The sequence below is a fragment of the Scyliorhinus torazame genome, chromosome 6, assembly GCF_047496885.1.
Source record: "Scyliorhinus torazame isolate Kashiwa2021f chromosome 6, sScyTor2.1, whole genome shotgun sequence".
Lineage (NCBI taxonomy): Eukaryota > Metazoa > Chordata > Chondrichthyes > Carcharhiniformes > Scyliorhinidae > Scyliorhinus > Scyliorhinus torazame.
In genome coordinates this window covers 43,462,020-43,481,970 of record NC_092712.1, presented here as the reverse complement: position 1 = coordinate 43,481,970, position 19,951 = coordinate 43,462,020, and the positions used below count along the sequence as shown (strand labels likewise).

The following is a 19,951-nucleotide window of genomic DNA, read 5'->3' as shown; positions in this document are numbered from 1 at the left end:
TGGGGGATGAATGTAATGCGACAGGAATCCCAGGTCCCGGTTGAGGCCGCACTTATGTGTGCGGAACTTGGCTATAAATTTCTGCTCGGCGATTCTGCGTTGTCGCGCGTCCTGAAGGCCGCCTTGGAGAACGCTTACCCGGAGATCAGAGGCTGAATGCCCTTGACTGCTGAAGTGTCTGATCTCCGGGTAAGCGTTCTCCAAGGCGGCCTTCAGGACGCGCGACAACGCAGAATCGCCGAGCAGAAACTTATAGCCAAGTTCCGCACACATGAGTGCGGCCTCAACTGGGACCTGGGATTGATGTGGCATTACATTCATCCCCCACCATCTGGCCTGCAAAATCCTACCAACTGTCCTGGCTTGATACAATTCATACCTCTTTAACCTGGGGTTACCCCATCTCTGGATCTGTAAAGATTTAATCACCTGCTAATGGTCGCATTCCTAGCATTGTTTGGCATCTTTGAATTTGTCTATATATGTGTTTCTGGAACATACCTCTTCATTCACCTGAGGAAGGAGCAGCGCTCTGAAAGCTAGTGACATTGAAACAAACCTGTTGGACTTTAACCTGGTGTTGTAAGACTTCGTACTGTGCTAACCCCAGTCCAACGCCGGCATCTCCACATCATGGCTAGTTTTAATGCCTTCTTTTTGAATCCTATCACTTCCATTAATAACATCTCCTGAGTTCTTCCCTTTATCTTTTTTCATAACTTTCGATCTAGTTGAATCCACCTTCCCATATGCTAACCTGCTGCTTTGCTTCCCATAAACCATTTTCTTTTCCGTGTGTTACCCTTCCCTCCCCCCACTTGCTAGTTTAAAGTCCTTTTCGCTAGAACACTTGTCCCAGATCGGTTCAAATGCAGACCATCCCAACGGTACAGATCCTTCCTGTTCCAATACTGATGCAATGTCCCATGAAATGAAACCCCTCCTTCCCGTACCACGGGAATTTTTTCATTAAATCACATTAAAAATGTAACAAATCTGTTTTACAAAATTTGGATTTATTGAATTTGTGCCTCTCATTAAACCTTTGCTAATTTTGAATTGGAATCACAGATTAGATTTATCTCTGACACTTTCCAGTGTACCAATTAAACTTTCCTTATTGCAGAACTGGAAACCGGATTCGCCAATAAAGATTCAGTTCAGAAGGTGGTGAAAGTTCGACAATCGGAGAATGTAACTCTTAGCTGTGTAGTGTCACAGTCTAAAACTGAGGTCAAATGGTTCAGAGATGGAAAACTGCTCAGTCGGAGTAAAACGACGAAACTTGAATCTGATGGTAAAATTCGAAAGCTTATCATTCAGAATGTGGAGTCAAAAGATAGGGGTGAATACACATGTGAAGCAGCTGGAGAGAAACTGATCTTCAACATTCAGGTTGCAGGTTAGTAACTGTCTGAGAAGATCCCCAGCATTTATTGCACCATTTAATAATTCCAATGCTTGTCTCGACATTTTAAACAATATTTGGCGTGATTCTAACACCCCGTAGTGCCCGATGTACCTGCGTACCCCTAAATGGGATTCGGGCCTGATGCCAAACGGAGTGTAATCTTCCAGCCCACGAAACCCAACGCGATCTGGATCACGCCCTCGCTGGGCGTGAACCAGACTAGTATACTTAAATGAGTCTTTAAACTTAGTTAAATATTCTCAGCCCGTTCGAGGTCGGGGTTTCCTGATTTCCAGGGTTCACCACCCTCACCGGTGCAGGGTGAGACCAACGGGAATAAATACTGGTTTCCAAAAATGGAACCCAGATGTGATGATCACACGGAGGTCTCAGAGACCATTGGAGACCCAGAGTGGTTGGGGACAGGACATGGGCATGACCTGACACTTCCCCTAGCACCCTGGCACAGCCACCATGGCAGCCTGGCACCCTTTAGCAATGCCACGTTAACACTGCCTGGGTGCTGAGGGACACCTCCATAAGGTGGGGCATGAGAGGAGTCATGACGATGAAAGGGGTGGGAATGAAGGCAGGGGGATCTAAAGCGGGGGGTGCCTGATGCCCCATGCCAGCAAGGATGATGGGGCTGGGGCCGGGTCATCCTCATGCCCACATGCTGTAGGGGAGGAGGTGAGGCGGACATCTAGTGGTGGTGGGGGGTGCGGAGGGGAGAGCTTAAGGGTTGGGGTGTTGCCCATGTCAGTGAGGGGCTGCGATATCAGTGGGTGGAGGCATGGGCAGCCTTCAACTTCAAGTTCTGGGTAAAAAAAGGCATCCTGATCTCTGAGGAGCTAGTCTTCCCGTCTCCATGTATGATTCTTCCCAAGCGCGAAAAAAAATGCTTAAATGTGGTGAATTGTGATGGGAATGGTGCCGGAATATCCGGCAGGATTCTCACTGGTTTTCCCGCCCGAAATGACACCGGATGGATTCCTGCTGCCCAACGCTGGTAGCAGGATTTTCCGATGTGGTGGAGAATTGAGCATTGATGCTCCGGCCCCGTGCCGGTGAGTGGCTGCAAATGATTCATTTGAACCGATTTGCATATGTTTAACAGGCTTGAAGCCTGATTCTCAATGCCCCATGATTCTCCAGCTCTCTTGGCTGGAATTCACACGGGTGTGGATTGGTGCAAGTATTTTCAAGCATTGCCCTGACACAGACCCCGCAGTGGGGAAAGGGGATAAGTAAGTAATGTCGCACAGTAGCGTAGTGGTTAGCACAATTGCTTCACAGCTCCAGGGCCCCAGGTTCGATTTCCGGCTTGGGTCACTGTCTGTGCAGAGTCTGCACGTTCTCCCCGTGTATGTGTGGGTTTCTTCTGGGTGCTCAGGTTTCCTCCCACAGTCCAAAGATGTGCAGGTTAGGTGGGTTGGCCATGCTAAATTGCCCTTAGTGTCCAAAATTGCCCTGAGTGTTGGGTGGGGTTACTGGGTAATGGTGATAGGGTGGAGGTGTGGGCTTGGGTAGGGTGCTCTTTCAAACAGTCGGTGCAGACTCGATGAGCTGAATGGCCTCCTTCTGTACTGTAAATTCTTGATTCTATGAGGTACCTCCAAAGTCCATTGGAGGCCCCCCCCCACAAAATAAATCCAGTAATTGGCAGGGTAATAGCTTCCTCATAGCTTGTATTGTTTATTTTCATTTCCTTTAATGCTAGAATGCATCTGAAGTACCCTGCTTTGAAACCAACCACATTGCTTAGAAACATCTAGTTATGATTAACAGCCCCTGCCCACAAAAAAGAGTTTAAGTGGTTTCTGTTGCGAAAAAGAGGAAGTGAAAGCACTTATCTCCTAGATATGTATAAACATTATGGTTAACTTCAAAGCAACGTACCTGAGATGCATTCAAGTGTGAAGAGAAATGAAAATAAATAATCAAACACTTGGCTGTGTGGAAGCTATTACCCCATCATTTACAGCTAATAAAAGCTATTTATCTTTGAAAGTGAATAGAAGCCTTGCAGACCAAAGGATCTGACGGGGTGAGGTTTAAAGCTGTCTGATGTGTTTTGGCTTTCTTTGAAGCCTAGGACACCTGTAACAACTGCTGCTTTCAACATTTTTGTCTTAAGCAGCAGGTGTAAGGCACTGATAAGTGAAAAAGCAGTGATTTTTCACTGCTCCTGCCTGGACTGTTCTTTAGCTTCCAGCCAGGATGACTGGGGTGGGGAGTGCTCAGCATCTCTCATGGGGATCTCTGATATGGGGGGGCCTCCTTTGGGAGGGGGTGCTTGGGTCACCTTCATGAGTGTGTGCTGTTGTGGGGGAGGGGGGGAACTGGCCTGTAACTTCCTTTGTGAATTGGGGATGTGTGCGAATGCCCCTACTTGTCAGTGGGGGGGGGGGGGGGGGGCGGGGGTCCTCCAATTGGTGGCCCGATATTTGGATTCTGCCGAATGGCGCAATCTCCCCACCATGCATAAATTTAACGGAGAAGGAATCACTCCTGGGCGCCGCTCTTAGAGAACTTAATCTCCTGAACGGAGGATCTGGGGCGAAATTCTCCGTTAAAAAACGGCGCAAATCCGACTTGCGTCACGTCGGAAAAATGGGTCGAAAGTTTCCGGCCCGAAATGGGCTAGCAGCGACGTAACGGGATCCGCGCTTGTGCACGTGGTTCACGCCGTGCAGCGTCATACGCGCCGCACGGCGTGACGGCTCATAAGGCCGCGCTGCTCCCCCCCACCCGACCGGAACACCCGACTGGATGGTTGGCCGCCGCTCAGCCCCGAGGTTCGAGTCACGGGATGTGGAGGCGCTCCTGGACGCAGTGGAGCAGAGGAGGGACGCCCTGTATCCCAGGCACGGCCGCAGAGTTGCCCCACGCCACAGCCGGCGTCTGTGGAGGGAAGTGGCAGAGGCCGTCACCGCTGCGGCCCTGACACCACGGACAGGCACCCAGTGCCACAAGAATGTGAACGACCTCATCAGAGCAGGCAGGGTGAGCCTCCCCCATATCCCCCCCTCCCCCATATCTCCATATCCCCCCTCCCCCATATCCCCCCTCCCCCATATCCCCCCCTCCCCCATATCCCCCCCTCCCCCATATCCCCCCTCCCCCATATCCCCCCTCCCCCATATCCCCCCTCCCCCATATCCCCCCTCCCCCTTATATCCCCCTCCCCCATATCCCCCCTCCCCCATATCCCCCCTCCCCCATATCCCCCCTCCCCCATATCCCCCCTCCCCCATATCCCCCCTCCCCCATATCCCCCCTCCCCCATATCCCCCCTCCCCCATATCCCCCCTACCCCATATCCCCCCTACCCCATATCCCCCCTCCCCCATATCCCCCCTCCCCCATATCCCCCCTCCCCCATATCCCCCCTCCCCCATATCCCCCATATCCCCCATATCCCCCCTCCCCCATATCCCCCTCCCCCATATCCCCCCTCCCCCATATCCCCCCTCCCATATATCCCCCTCCCACGTATCCCCCATATCTCCCATATCCCCCCTCCCCATATCCCCCCTCCCCCATATCCCCCCTCCCCCATACCCCCCCTCCCCCATATCCCCCCTACCCCATATCCCCCCTACCCCATATCCCCCCATCCCCATATCCCCCCTCCCCATATCCCCCATCCCCATATCCCCCCCATCCCCATATCCCCCCCATATCCCCCCTCCCCCATATCCCCCCCATATCCCCCCTCCCACATATCCCCCTCCCCATATCCCCCTCCCACGTATCCCCCATATCTCCCATATCCCCCCTCCCCCATATCCCCCCTCCCCCATATCCCCCCTCCCCCATATCCCCCCTCCCCATATCCCCCCTCCCCCAAGCCCCCCTCCCCATAGCCCCCCTCCCCCATAGCCCCCATCCCCCATAGCCCCCCTTCCCATATCCCCCCCATATCCCCCTCCCCATATCCCCCTCCCCCATATCCCCCTCCCCATATCCCCCCTCCCCCATATCCCCCCTCCCCCATATCCCCCCTCCCCCATATCCCCCCTCCCCCATATCCCCCCTCCCCCATATCCCCCCTCCCCCATATCCCCATATCCCCCTCCTCCCATATCCCCCCTCCCCCATATCCCCCCTTTCCCCATAGCCCCCCTCCCCCCATAGCCCCCCCTCCCCCCATAGCCCCCCTTCCCAATATCCCCCTCCCCCATATCCCCCCTCCCCATAACCCCCCTCCCCATATCCCCCCTCCCCATATCCCCCTCTGCCATATCCCCCCTCCCCCATATCCCCCTCCCCCATATCCCCCAAGTCCCCCCTCCCCCATGTCCCCCCTATCCCATGTCCCCCCTATCCATGTCCCCCCTCCCCATGTCCCCCCTCCCCAAGTCCCCCCTCCCCATATCCCCCCTCCCCATATCCCCCCTCCCCCATATCCCCCTCCCCATATCCCCCTCCCCCATATCCCCCCTCCCCCATATCCCCCTCCCCCATATCCCCCCTCCCCCATATCCCCCCTCCCCATATCCCCCCTCCCCATATCCCCCCTCCCCCATATCCACCCCTATCCCCTCCCTCCCCATAACCCCCCTATCCCCCTCTCCCCATATCCCCCTCCCCCATATCCCCCATAACCCCCCTCCCCATATCCCCCCTCCCCATATCCCCCTCCGCCATATCCCCCTCCCCCATATCCCCCTCCCCATATCCCCCAAGTCCCCCCCTCCCCCATGTCCCCCTCCCCATGTCCCCCCTCCCCCCATGTCCCCCCTCCCCCATATCCCCCTCCCCCATATCCCCCCTCCCCATATCCCCCCTCCCCCATATCCCCCCTCCCCCATATCCCCCCTCCCCCATATCCCCCCTCCCCCATATCCCCCCTCCCCAGTACCCCCCCTATCCCCCCTCCCCATATCCCCCCTCCCCATATCCCCCATATCCCCCCCTCCCCAATATCCCCTCCCATACTCCCCCTCCCCATATCCCCCTCCCCCATATCCCCCTCCCCCATATCTCCCCTCCTCCCCCATACTCCCCCCCTCCCCCATATCCCCCCTCCCCCATATCCCCCTCCCCCCATATCCCCCCTCCCCATATCCCCCCTCCCCCATATCCCCCCACCTCCCCATATCCGCCCCTCCCCCATTATCCCGCCTCCCCCATATCCCCCCTCCCCCATATCCCCCATATCCCCAAGTGAATCCAGCCCTAACCTTAACCTCTGCAATGCACGCGCCACCGATGGCGTGCATTCATATACCTGCCTAACAGTGTTGCCTTTTACCCCTGCCCCCCCCCCCCCCACAGGAGAAGCGCGCACTACAACAATAGGGAGCATGTGAGGACTGGAGGAGGCCCCGCTGATGAGAGGCCACTGACCGAACACGAGGAAAGGGCCATGGAACTGGCTGGCGGACCTGAGGACCGGGAGGTTGCTGATGCAGAGGTCGGGGGTGTACTAGCAAGTGAGCCACCGGCAGCCCGTCCCCATATCCCCCCCTCCCCTATATCCCCCTCCCCCATATCACCTGATCACTGCCTGCATGTCTAGCCATGCATGCTTCATTGTGTATCGCAGGACCAGGTAGTGGCACCCACTCCCCGCAGATGCAGACTGCCCGCAGGATGCCCCTCGGAGGCCACGGGAGACAGAGAGACCCGGACCCTCCAGCATGCGACGCCCGCAGGATGCCCCTCGCACACACCACGGGAGACGGAGAGACCTGGAGCAAACAGGGAGACGACACCCCCCGTCACGTGCGGGGACGACCACCCAGCGACGAGGGGGGCAGCCACAGGCCCCCGTCACATCCGAGCCAGGACACCACTACCCAGGACACCACTACCCGGGACACCACTACCCGGGACACCACTACCCGGGACAGCACTACCCAGGAAGACGAAATACCGGACAGTGACTCAAGAGTGGATGGGTGGAGATGAACCCCCCACCCCAAAATGCCATGGACTCAGAGTGGGACGAAGAGCACGACACAACGCCACTGCTGTCATCAACACCACTCCACCATCGCAGAAACACTCACCTCGGTTGGGCACTTTAGTGATGAGGCGTCTGCCTACAGACTCACTGGTGCGCACAACAACAGCCGTTCCCGGTACAGCAGGTGGAGGTAGGAGAAGCAGAGGGGCCGGGCGGTCGGAGGGCAGCCCAGTCCAAGCGAACATCTGCCGCCCAGATGGATCCCGGGTTCCTGGAGTTACCACACCCACACATAGATCCGATGCAACCACCGACCCGGAGACGAGCGAAGAGGGTGACGGCCGGCTTGCGGCGGCTGCAGTCGCAGGTGGAGGAGTCCACCCCGCGTCCAGGAGCTAGGAGTGGTGCCGGTCATGCGTGCCACCCAGGCCCGACAACCGCGACGCGCGTGGCGTCCGCGGTGGAGGCAATGGGTGCGACGGTGTCAGACATGGGGAACGGTTTGCGAGGCCTGGGGCTTTCCGTGCAGGCGGCGTCTGTGGCCCAGGACATGGCTGCCCTCTCACAGGAGGCCATGAGCCAGTGCAAGCGCCAGATGGCAGAGGTGCTCAACACCATAGCCCAGTCTCAGCAGGCCATGGCCCAGTCTCTGCAGGCCATCGCTGAGGGCATCGGCGCCAGTGGCCATGTGCGAGTCGGCGTCGCACTGTCACAGACAGGGTTTGCCAACCCCCTGGGCTCCATGGCTGCAAACCTGCAGACCCCTGTCGATACCAGCACAGGCCTCCAGGCCTGGCAGCACCAGATGTCGGGGGGGCGTCGGATGGCCAGTCCGTTTGCATCCCCCACCCATGTAGAGGCCTGGGGGCCATCGGGCACACCGAGGGAGGAGGAGGTGGTGTGGTCCGTCCCGGCTCCCCCTGTAGGGGAGGTCCCGGAACACCGCGACACCTCGGACTCCCCCCCCTTCCGTCCCAGGTGCATCGGGTGGGCAACGGGCAGGACAGGCTGGCAGTTCGCCATCCCAGTCGCCCGGGCCGCAGCCTAGCCCATCTAGGCCAGGACGCCCCAGGAAACGGCCGCCAAAGGGATCCAGTGTCAGAGGGCAGGAATCACAGGAGTCCACCTCCAGTTCTGCTGTACCGTCTGGGGAACCACGTAGACGTAGTCAAAGGGCCCGTAAGGCCAAACAATTAGACACTGAGTAAGTTGGCATGGGTGCAGGGCACAGATGAATTTTAGGGGCTAGGGCACGTGCATGAACTCGTTTGGTTATTAAAGTCAATGTTACACCTACAGAAGCTGCCTTTGTGCTCTGTCCAAAGCGTGCGGGGGTGTCATGTACGTTGAGCGCAAGTGTGTGTGTGAGGGGTGGTGTTACCTCAGCCCCAGGTGAGTCTGCCCCGTTCCCCCTGGGCTGCCATCAACATCCCCCCGGGCAGAGGACGGGACCGTGCGCTGCAGTGTCACAGCCGCATGCAGGGATGGTCCGGGTGGATGGTGGTACTGTGGCCATGGGTCAGACATAGTCCAACGATGTGGAGCCAGGAGCTCACCGCAGTGCGGGTTGTCATCATCCTCCATGGCCTGCAATAGACACGCGTCCACCCGCAACTGTGTGAGACCGGCCCGTTGTGCCGCAGGTGGATCGGCAATGGGGGGGGGGGGGTGGTGTGCATGCGGGTAGGGTGGGTGGGGTTGGGGAGGCGGGTGAGGGTGCTGGGTGGGTGGATGGGTGGGGGGTGTGGGTGGTCGGCTGTTGCCATGGTGTGCGGTCTGTGGCCGTACTACCCGATTCCCACGCCCATCTAGTCAGTGAAGCGGGCGTCTATCAGTCTGTCCCGTGCCCGCTGGGCCAGCCGGTAACGGCGGACAGCCACCCGCCTGTGTCTACCCCGTCTGCCCTGACCATTATCCCCATCCCCCTCATCTGGGGAGGACTGCGCCTCTTCCTGCTGCTCCTCCACTCCGCCCTCCTTTGCCTGCGGCACATCGCCCCTCTGCTGGGCTATGTTGTGCAGGACGCAGCACACCACAATGATGCGGCCGACCCTATCTGACCGATACTGGAGGGCGCCCCCAGAGAGGTCCAGGCACCTGAAACGCATCTTCAGCACACCAAAGCACCTCTCTATCACTCCCCTTGTCGCTACATGGGCATCATTGTAGCGGTTCTCCGCCTCATTGCGTGGCCTCCGTATAGGCGTCATCAGCCACGATCGCAATGGGTAGCCCCTGTCGCCAGCAACCAGCCCCTCAGCCGGGGATGGCGTCCCTCGTACATGCCGGGGATGGATGACCGCGACAACACGTATGAGTCGTGTACACTGCCTGGGTAACGGGCGCAGACGTGCAGGATCATCATGCGGTGGTCGCAGACCACCTGTGTTCATCGAATAGGTCCCCTTCCTATTGGTGAACACGGCCCTGTTATCTGCAGGTGGCCGCACGGCGACGTGCATCCCATCAATCGCGCCCTGGACCATGGGGAACCCGGCCACGGCAGAGAAGCCCACGGCCCGGGCATCTTGGCTGGCCCGGTCCACAGGGAAGCGGATGTAGCAGTGCGCCATGGCATATAGGGCATCTGTCACTGCCCCGATGCACCGATGTCTGCGATATGCCGGACAGGTCCCCACTCGGTGCCTGGAATGACCCCGTTGCATAAAATTTCAGGGCCACCGTAACCTTGACGGACACGGGGAGAGGGTGTCCCCCGCCAGTGCCACGCGGTGACAGGTGTGCCAGCAGGTGGCAGATGTGTGCCACGGTTTCCCGCCTCATCCGGAGTCTCCTCCTGCATTCCCGGTCCGTGAGGTCCTGGTATGACTGCCGGGGCCGGTACACACGGGGCGTCCTCAGGTGCTTCCGTTGCCGTGGGGCAGCGACGTCCTCCTCCCCCTCATCGTCCTGTCGGTCAGGTGTCCCTCCAGCCTGGGCGGCTGCCGCCTGTCCGTCTGCGGCAGCCTGCGCCGCCTCTCTGGCATGCTCCTCCTCCTCCTCCTCATCCAGGGCAACATAGACATTAGCGGCTGCCGCCACGGCGGCCAACATCGCTGGATGATCGGAAAACATGACGGCCTGGTTGGGTGGGTGGTGGGGGGGGGGGTGGGGGGGGGAAGGGGAACGACAACATGTCATCATTGCCCATATCCCCTCCTCCCCCCAGCCAGGTGGCATGGACCGCATGGGTCCAACTGTTGGAGGCTGGCACCTGGCCAGGTGGACCAACTCACTTGCCCTCGCATCCCCCTCCCCGGCACGGACCCCCCCCCAACCTCCTCCCCGGCACGGACCCCCCCCAACCTCCTCCCCGGCACGGACCCCCCCCCCCCCCCCCCCCAACCTCCTCCCCGGCACGGACCCCAATCTCCTCCCCGGCACGGACCCCCATCCCCCTCCCCGGCACGGACCCCCCCCCAACCTCCTCCCCGGCCCGGACCTCCCCAACCTCCTCCCCGGCACGGACCCCCCATCCCCCTCCCCGGCACGGACCCCCCCCAACCTCCTCCCCGGCACGGACCCCCCATCCCCCTCCCCGGCACGGACCACCCCCAACCTCCTCCCCGGCCCGGACCTCCCCAACCTCCTCCCCGGCACGGACCCCCCATCCCCCTCCCCGGCACGGACCCCCCCCCAACCTCCTCCCCGGCACGGACCCCCCCCAACCTCCTCCCCGACACGGACCCCATCCCCCTCCCCGGCACGGACCCCCCCCAACCTCCTCCCGGGCACGGACCCCCCCCAAACTCCTCCCCGGCACAGACCCCCCAACCTCCTCCCCGGCACGGACCCCCCATCCCCCTCCCCAGCACGGACCCCCCCACAACCTCCTCCCCGGCATGGACCCCCCCAACCTCCTCCCCGGCACGGACCCCCCATCCCCCTCCCAGGCACGGACCCCCCCAACCTCCTCCCCGGCACTGAACTACCCCAACCTCCTCCCCGGCACGGACCCTCCATCTCCCTCCCCGGCACGGACCCCCCTCCCGGCACTCCCCCGGAGCCCAGCCCACTCTAACCACCCCCCCGCCGCACACATACACACACAACCCGAGACACACCTCTCCTCACACATTCAGACTGCGGCCACGCCATCGCCTGCCCAGAGCCAACCCTCCAGGCCGTCACTCACCTCCACGCTGGTCGGCGTGAACCTGGAGCACAGGGTCACGCCGATGAAAAGGAGGTTTAATTTACGTCAACGTGAACGGTCATCACGTCGACGGGACTTCGGCCCATCCGGAAGGGAGAATATCGGCAGGCCGAAAATCGGCTGCCTTGCGCAGACACGTGCCATTCTCCGACGGCAGCGGCGCCATTAACGCCCCGCCGACTTTTCTCCCTTCGGAGACTTCGGCAACCGGCGGGGGCGGGATTCACGGCGGCCAACGGCCATTCTCCGACCCTCTGGGGGGTCGGAGAATGACGCCCCTGGTCTTTAGTCATTTTTTGGGAGAATCACCCCCTTTGTCTGTGTGAAGATTCAATCTTGCTGACCCTTCCCTCCCCATCCATTTCACTCACTGAATTCTATTTTTGAAGATTAATTCCAAAAATATATGGCAACAACTTCCTCCCTCCTCGGGTTTGGTCGTTGTAATTTTATAATGAATTTCCTGCCTCCCTGCAGTCGAAGCTGAGAGAACAAACGCCTTTAATATTGTAGGAAGTAGTAATAATAATAAGCGTGAGGACAAAAACAGTCCTTATATGAGTAAATATTGTTGGTAAGCAGTTTGTTTTCTAAACATATTGATTGACTTAAGACTATTTTAGGAAAAACAGATTGGTGCTCACTGAAATTATGTTTTCTCACAGACTTAGCCATCTTGTTTACAAAGAAGCTGGAAAATGTAAATGCACTGTGCAGTGATACGGTTGTGTTTACCTGTGAATTAAATCAAGCAAAGGGTGATGTCCTTTGGCGACGAAATGGAACAGAAATCAAACCAAGCAGTAGACTAAAAATACGGGCTGATGGACAGAAACGAAGTTTAACCATTTGTGAAGTAACTGCTGAGGATGAGGGAGAATACCTGTGCGAATCAAAGGATGATGTTACAACTGCTAAATTGACCACCGAGGGTAACACATTTTAAATTTTCAATCTACTTGAATAAACAATTTTTGTCGTAGTTGAACATATTGCTGACCGAAGAGTGGGCTGAATTTGCCATCCCCCGAGCTTCAGCAGTTAAGGCTCGGATTTTGTAGTTAATCATTACAGTTAATCATCTTGCTTATTCATAGTTATCCTATGACTGAAAAATGTGCACTTTGTATAAGAAACAAAGTTAAATGTTTTTGTGCTTTTAGAACAAAGATTTCCTTGAAAAAAGAGAAAGCAGATACACTTTTTAATACTTCAGTCATGAGCAAAACTCCAAAGCATATACAATAGCCAAATACCTTCACTACTGAAAATCTGCCATCAAAAAACAAAATCTGCAATAAAATCTCTGCTGAGTCTTTCTAATATTTTTTATTTATAACTGAAATATCTAACTTTGTAAAAGAAATGTAACTTTGTATATTCCAGATAAGTTGGAATAAACAGTAGATTTGACAGTTGATTAGGATTCAGGAAAAGAGCAGCACGGTGGCACAGTGGTTAGGACTGCTGCCTCATGGCGCCGAGGTCCCAGGTTCGATCCTGGCTCTGGGTCACTGTCCGTGTGGAGTTTGCACATTCTCCCCGTGTTTGTGTGGGTTTCGCCGGCACAACCCAAAGATGTGCAGGGTAGGTGGATTGGCCTCGCTAAATTACCCCTTAATTGGAAAAAATGAATTGGGTACTTTAATTTTAAAAAAAGGATTCAGGCAAGTCACGTTTCTGAGAGAACGAAGGATAAGTATGGGAAGTTTAGGGAGCCTTGGATAACAAGGGATATTGTGAACATCATCAAAAAGAAAAAGGAGACTTTTGTACGGTCTAGAAGGGTGGGGACAGTCTAAACCCTTGAGGAGTTTAAAGAAAGTAGGAAGGTTAGGAGGGGTTATGAAAAGTCTTTGGCAAGTAGGATCAAGGTGAATCCCAAATCATTTTATTCACATGTGAAAAGCAAGAGGGTGGCCAGGAAAGGATTGGACCACTTAAGGACAAAAGGGGGGGGGGGGATCTATGTGTTGAGCCAGTGGAAATGGGTGAGGTACTAAATGAGTACTTTGCATCAGTGTTCACCAAGGAAAGGGACTTTGTGGAAGATGATTTTTGGGTAGGGTGTGTGGACAGTCTGGATCATGTTAACATCGAAAAGGAGGAGGTATTGGGTCTTTTTAAAGATGTTAAGGTAGATAAGTCTCCTGGGCCGAATGGGATTTACCCCAGAATACTGAGGGAAGCAAGGGAGGAAATTGCTGGGGCCTTGACTGACATCTTTGTATCCTCATTGGCTACAGGTGAGATCCCAGAGGCCTGGAGAATAACTAATGTGGTACCGCTGTTTAAGAAAGGTAGCAGGGATAATCCTGGAAACTATAGGCCGGTGAGCCTCATGATGGTAGTCGGTAAATTATTGGAGAGAATTCTCAGGGACAGGATTTATATCCATTTGGAAACAAATAAGCGATAGCATGGTTTGTGAGGTCGTGCCTCACTAACTTGATCACGTTTTCTGAGGAGGTGACAAAGATGATTGATGAGGGTAGCAGTAGAAGGGTGTTTTTTCTGAATGGAAAGTTGTGACTAGTGGTGTTCCACGGGGATCTGTGCTGGGGCCTCTGTTTGTAGTGTACATAAATGATTTGGAGGAAAATGTAGCCGGTCTGATTAGTAAGTTTGCGGATGGCACCAAGGATGGTGGAGTGGCAGATAGTGTTGAGGATTGTCAGAGGATACAGCAGGACATAGATAGGTTGGAAACATGGGCAGAGAGATGGCAAATTGAGTTTAATCCAGACAAATGTGAGGTAATGCATTTTGGTAGGTCTAATATAGAAGGGAAATATACCATAAATTGCAAAACTCTTAGGAATATAGAAAGTCAGAGAGATCTGGGCTTGCAGGTCCACAGATCTTTGAAGGTGGCAACACAAGTGGACAAGGTAGTCAAGAAAGCTTACAAATGCTTGCCTTCATTGGATGGGGCATCAGGTATAAAAACTGGCAAGCCATGCTCCAGTTGTATAGAACCTTGGTAAGGCCGAACTTGGAATATTGCACACAATTCTGGTCGCCACACTACCAGAAGGATGTGAAGGCTTTGGAGAGGGTGCAGAGGAGGTTTACCAGGATGTTGCCTGGTCTGGAAGGTGTTAGCTATGTGGAGAGGCTGAATAGACTTGGACTGTTTTCATTAGAAAGACGGAGGTTGAGGGGTAACCTGATAGAGGTCTACAAGATAATGAGGGGCATGGATAGAGTGGATGGGCAGGCACTCTTTCCCAGGTGGAGGGGTCAGTCATCAAGGGGCACAGGTTTAATGTCCGTGGGGCAAAGTTTAGAGGAGATGTGCGTGGCAGGTTTTCTACGCAGAGGGTGGTGAGTGCCTGGAACGTATTGTCAGGGGAGGTTGTGGAAGCAGATACATTAACAGCGTTCAAAAGGCATCTTGACAAACACATGGATAGGATGGGTATAGAGGGATACGGCACAAGGATGTTCTGAGGGTTTTTGGCAAAGGTTGGTATCATGACGGGCAGCACGGTAGCCTTGTGGATAGCACAATTGCTTCACAGCTCCAGGGTCCCAGGTTCGATTCTGGCTTGGGTCACTGTCTGTGCGGAGTCTGCACATCCTCCCCGTGTGTGCGTGGGTTTCCTCCGGGTGCTCCGGTTTCCTCCCACAGTCCAAAGATGTGCGGGTTAGGTGGATTGGCCATGATAAATTGCCCTTAGTGTCCAAAATTGCCCTTAGTGTTGGGTGGGATTGCTGGGTTGTGGGGATGGGGTGGCGGTGTTGACCTTGGGTGGGGGGCTCTTTCCAGGAGCCGGTGCAGACTCGATGGGCTGAATGGCCTCCTTCTGCACTGTAAATTCTATGATAACTATGATGACTGGTACAGGCTTTGAGGGCTGAAGGGCCTGTTCCTGTGCTGTATTGTTCTTTGTTCACATTTGCTACATTCCAGGAAGTGCACTCGCTTTTCATAGTGAATTGTGTTTCTTGGCTAACATTGGCAATCATTATGATTGTTAATATAATTTGGTCACATTTTTAAAATGAAGGCCAATATAAAAATGAAAGATGCTACTAGCAGTAGTACAATATAATGACATTTGAAGTAGATTTAATGTGGAAGCAGTTTCTTTTGAGTGCTTCTTCCTAGTTCCTTTGTGAAATATTGCTCCAAATATCTGTCTTGCCATTTGTAAAATTTAAATTTTCTAGTTTCACAGAGGCCTGTCAATTTTGGTTTTCTCATCAGAACTGCTCCGATATCACAGATGGGCTTGGATGCTCGCAGAAACCAGGCATTAGGAAAGCTTTCTCCTGCCTTTTTAAAAATTGTTTCATGGATTGTGAGCTTTGCTGGCAAGACCAGCATTTGCTTACTTTCCCCAATTCCCTTGATAAGGTGGTGGTGAGCCACTTTCTTGAGCCACTGAAGTCCATCTAGGACGGGTACACCACAGTGCTGTTAAAAAGGAAGTTCCAGGATTTGATTGAGCAAAACGTGAAGGACAGTTGCTATTGATACCTATGGTCTATGAAAGAATAGTGTTCTAGGTCCAACCATCTTCATCACTGCTGCTTCATCAATCACCAACCCTGCAGCATTGGTTCAGAAATGGGGATGTTCACTGATAATTGCACAATGTTCAACACTATACGCAACTCCTCAGATACTAAGGCAGTCCATGTCCATATGCAGCAAGACCTGGACAACATTCAGGTTTGTGCCAGTAGGTGGCAAGTAACATTTGCACCACACAAGTGTCAGGCGATGAGCATCTCCAACAAAAGAGGATCTCCCCATGACATTACGATCGCGAAATCGTTCCCTGTTGAGGGTTGTCATTGACCAGAAACTCTACTGGACCAGCCATATAAATACGGTGGCTACAAGAGCAGATCAGAGGCGGGAATTCTGTGGAGAGTAACTCACTTCCCGACTCCCCAAAGTCTGTCCACCAGTGGGCAGCACGGTAGCATGGTGGTTAGCACAATTGCTTCACAGCTCCAGGGTCCCAGGTTTGATTCCCGGCTTGGGTCACTGTGTGGAGTCTGCACACGGTAGCGAATTTCCTGTTCCAGCGGGGAATTGAGCATCGGCCGAAAATCCTCCCCATCAGACACCCAGCGGAGACCCTCCCACCATTGGAGAACCTCTCCCCCCAACAGAGACCACACCCCCGAACAGAGACCCCTGCAAACAGAGATCACCGCAAACAGAGACCGCAGCAAACAGAGACCCCCCCAAACAGAGACCCCCCAAACAGAGACCCCCCAAACAGAGACCCCACCCCAAACAGAGACCCCACCCCAAACAGAGACCCCACCCCAAACAGAGACCCCACCCCAAACAGAGACCCCACCCCAAACAGAGACCCCCGCAAACAGAGACCCCCGCAAACAGAGACCCCCGCAAACAGAGACCCCCCAACAGAGACCCCCCAAACAGAGACCCCCCAAACAGAGAACCCCATATGAACAGACCCCTCAAACAGAGACCCCCCCAAACAGAGACCCCCGCAAACAGAGACCCCCGCAAACAGAGAGCCCCCCAAACAGAGACCCCCCCAAACAGAGACCCCCCCAAACAGAGACCCCCCCAAACAGAGACCCCCCCAAACAGAGACCCCCCCAAACAGAGACCCCCCCAAACAGAGACCCCCCCAAACAGAGACCCCCCAAACAGAGACCCCTCCAAACAGAGACCCCCCCAAACAGAGACCTTCCCAAACAGAGACCCCCCCAACAGAGACCCCCAAACAGAGATCCCCCCAAACAGAGAGCCTCCCCAAACAGAGAACCCCCACAAACACCCCCAAAACAGAGACCCCCCCCAAACAGAGAGCCCCTGCCAAAACGGCCCCCCGCCCCCCATTGGGGACCCTCCCAAATGGAGACCTCCCCCTATCAGAGACTGCCCCCAACAGAGATCCCCCATCAGCTCACCCAACTGCATGGACTGCTCTTCAGCTTTCAGGCAGGATCGTTATTGGGGGTCTGATGTTCTAATGTTGGGGACTCTGTTTCAGACAATCGCTACAGTGCAGAAGGAAGCTATTCAACCCATCGGGTCTGCACCGTACCCCTGAAACGTCACCTTACCTAGCCCCCACGTCCCCTCCCATCCCCGTAACCCGGCCTAACCTGCATACCGTTGGACACCAAGTGTCAATTTTTAGCTTGACCAATCTACTTAACCTGCACATGTTTGGACTGTGGGAAGAAATCGGAGTGCTTGGAGGAAACCCCGCAGACAAGGGGAGAATGTGAAAACTCCACACAGACAAGCCACCCAAGGCCAGAACTGAACCTGGGCCCCTGGCGCTGAAAGGCAGCGGTGCTAACTACTGTGCCACCGTTCCGCCCTTTTTGGGGGGCACTGTCTCTGATGGCGGGTTCATGATGGAGGGAGTTTGTTGGCGGAAGTGTTGGGGGGGTCGGATCACCCTCATGCATGTGTGCTGTTAGGGGGTGACCCGTTATTCCTTTGGTGGGAGAGGGAGGGTAAAGAATGCCCCTACTTCTCAGCGGGGGGACAACAGGATTTGCTTGTGGGGGTGGGAGGCTAGCCGCTGGATCACTGTATTGGGTCGCCTGCTCATAATGGCGGCCCGATACTGGTATTCTGACAGAATCCTGTGAGCTCTCTTCCATGCATAAGTTTGTATGGAAAAAGAGAGGGAGTCGCACTTGGACGTCGCTCCTCACGCTAGCAGAGACCAGGAGCGAGTCTCCGCTGGCAGGCGCACTTAGTCTCCAGAATGGAGAACCAGCCCTGAATCAAAATCCTGGAACTGCCTGCCTAACAGCACTGTGGGGTGTGCCTTTGCCACATGCACGACCATGGTTCAAGAAAGCATCTCACCACCTCCTCCTCAAGGCAATTTAGGAATGGGCAACAAATGCTGCCCTAGCCAGCGACACCCACATGCTGTGAAAGAATAAAATATAAATATGATTAGGGAAGCCTTGCTGAGATTGTTTCCACCTCATTGCCCTGCCTTTGCCTGCCTGAATTATGCTGAAAAACCAGCATAAAGCCAGAGGGAAATAATCTAAATGAAATCCGCTTAAAGAAGTAGCTGTGAATGTTCAAATTTTATCTTTCTGCATACTTGCTTGGGATGTAAGAGATCCTGACAGAAACCTGCCAACATAAGTGGATTCAGATAGAACTATGGGGGACGACTCTCCCAATCGGAGACTAAGTGCCCCGCCAGCGGAAGAACCGGAATGATTCCCACTGGCGTTAGGAGCGATTTTGACGTGCACTTCGAAAATTTTCTATCCTTAATCAGGTTTTCAGTGCCATTGGAACTGAGAGGGATGAGGCCTAATCTCAATGACAGGTCCCATTCCTCAAAGACCAGGGCATCCATTTTAAAGGGTGCCCTGATCTCAGAATGCTGCTGTAATGCCCACCCTCTTCACCGGATTACTGGCAAGGTCCCCCCTACCCTAATCACTGGAAAGGAACCTCCACCCCCTTCAACCCCCCCCCCCACCCATTCCCCCTTTCCGGCCCTGCCCCTTGGCAGTACCAACCTGGCATCTTGTAGTCTGAAGGGTGTAAGGGGATGAATACCCTACCTACAAATGCCTGCAGGGTGCCAAGGGCGGTCTTTCATGGGAGGTGGGCTTCAGGGAGCCTTGTGCTGGGTTTGAGGGGTTCAGGTTGGGGATCTTTCCTAGGATGGGGGTTGTTTGGCTGCTCTTCCCATCTGCAGCCTTTAAACAGTCAGTCAGCATCTAAAAATTAAAATTCTCTCATAACAAAGTGAAAGCCTCCCCATCTGTAGCCTTAAACCCTTTAAACAGTCTGTCAGTATGCCAAGTTCAAAGATCTGTGATATGAGGGTAAAAATATTCCCTTTAATGGGGTGGAAACCTTTGAAGTGGTTTTCTCACAGTAAATTTCTGTTTGTATACCTAGAAGCCTAAAAGCTTTGAACAGCATTGATTACATTCAATTTCACGGGCTATTGCCTTTTATGAGCTTTCTAATTGACAGATCCAGGCAGTTTAAAGGGAGTATTAAGCTTGTTCATTCATATAGCTTTGTAGGATCCATTAACTCAGGGGAGCTGGTGGTTTTCTTAAGTACTGTTTTTTTTAAAGAGGCTGTATCTTTGTTCTGAAGAGCTTCCAGGTGCGTTTTATCGAAATAAATTCTGCAATAGTATCAGAATCCAAGGGTGCGATCTAGCAGCTCTGTTTGCTATGGGCACAAATCTCGTTATGGTCACGAAATTTTGTGAGTTACCAAAAACAGTATTTGCACCGGTTTGAAACCCCATCCTCCCCCAAAGCCTAATGCGAGAGCCTGATTTCCATTAACTTAAATAAATGTGAATATGTAAATAAAGGGCGTTAAGCCGTAGCATTTGCCCACAATGTATCCTCCTCCTCTGGTGGCGTGGTCTCACCACTACTGTTTATCAAAAGCAAAAACCAGTTGTGATCACCACGCTAGGCACAGAGATGCCTGGAGTACTGGGGGTTGAGG

General features: G+C 54.6%; 1 protein-coding gene across 1 annotated transcript in view; it reads left to right on the top strand.

Annotated features, from left to right (window-relative positions):
• The window catches only part of LOC140424765 (obscurin-like), a 1,044,598-nt gene that overhangs the window by 188,125 nt on the left and 836,522 nt on the right, over positions 1–19,951 (top strand). Inside the window, 2 exon segments of the mRNA XM_072508149.1 lie at positions 1,127–1,402; positions 12,150–12,416. Of these exon segments, the coding sequence (XP_072364250.1) occupies positions 1,127–1,402; positions 12,150–12,416 (543 nt within the window).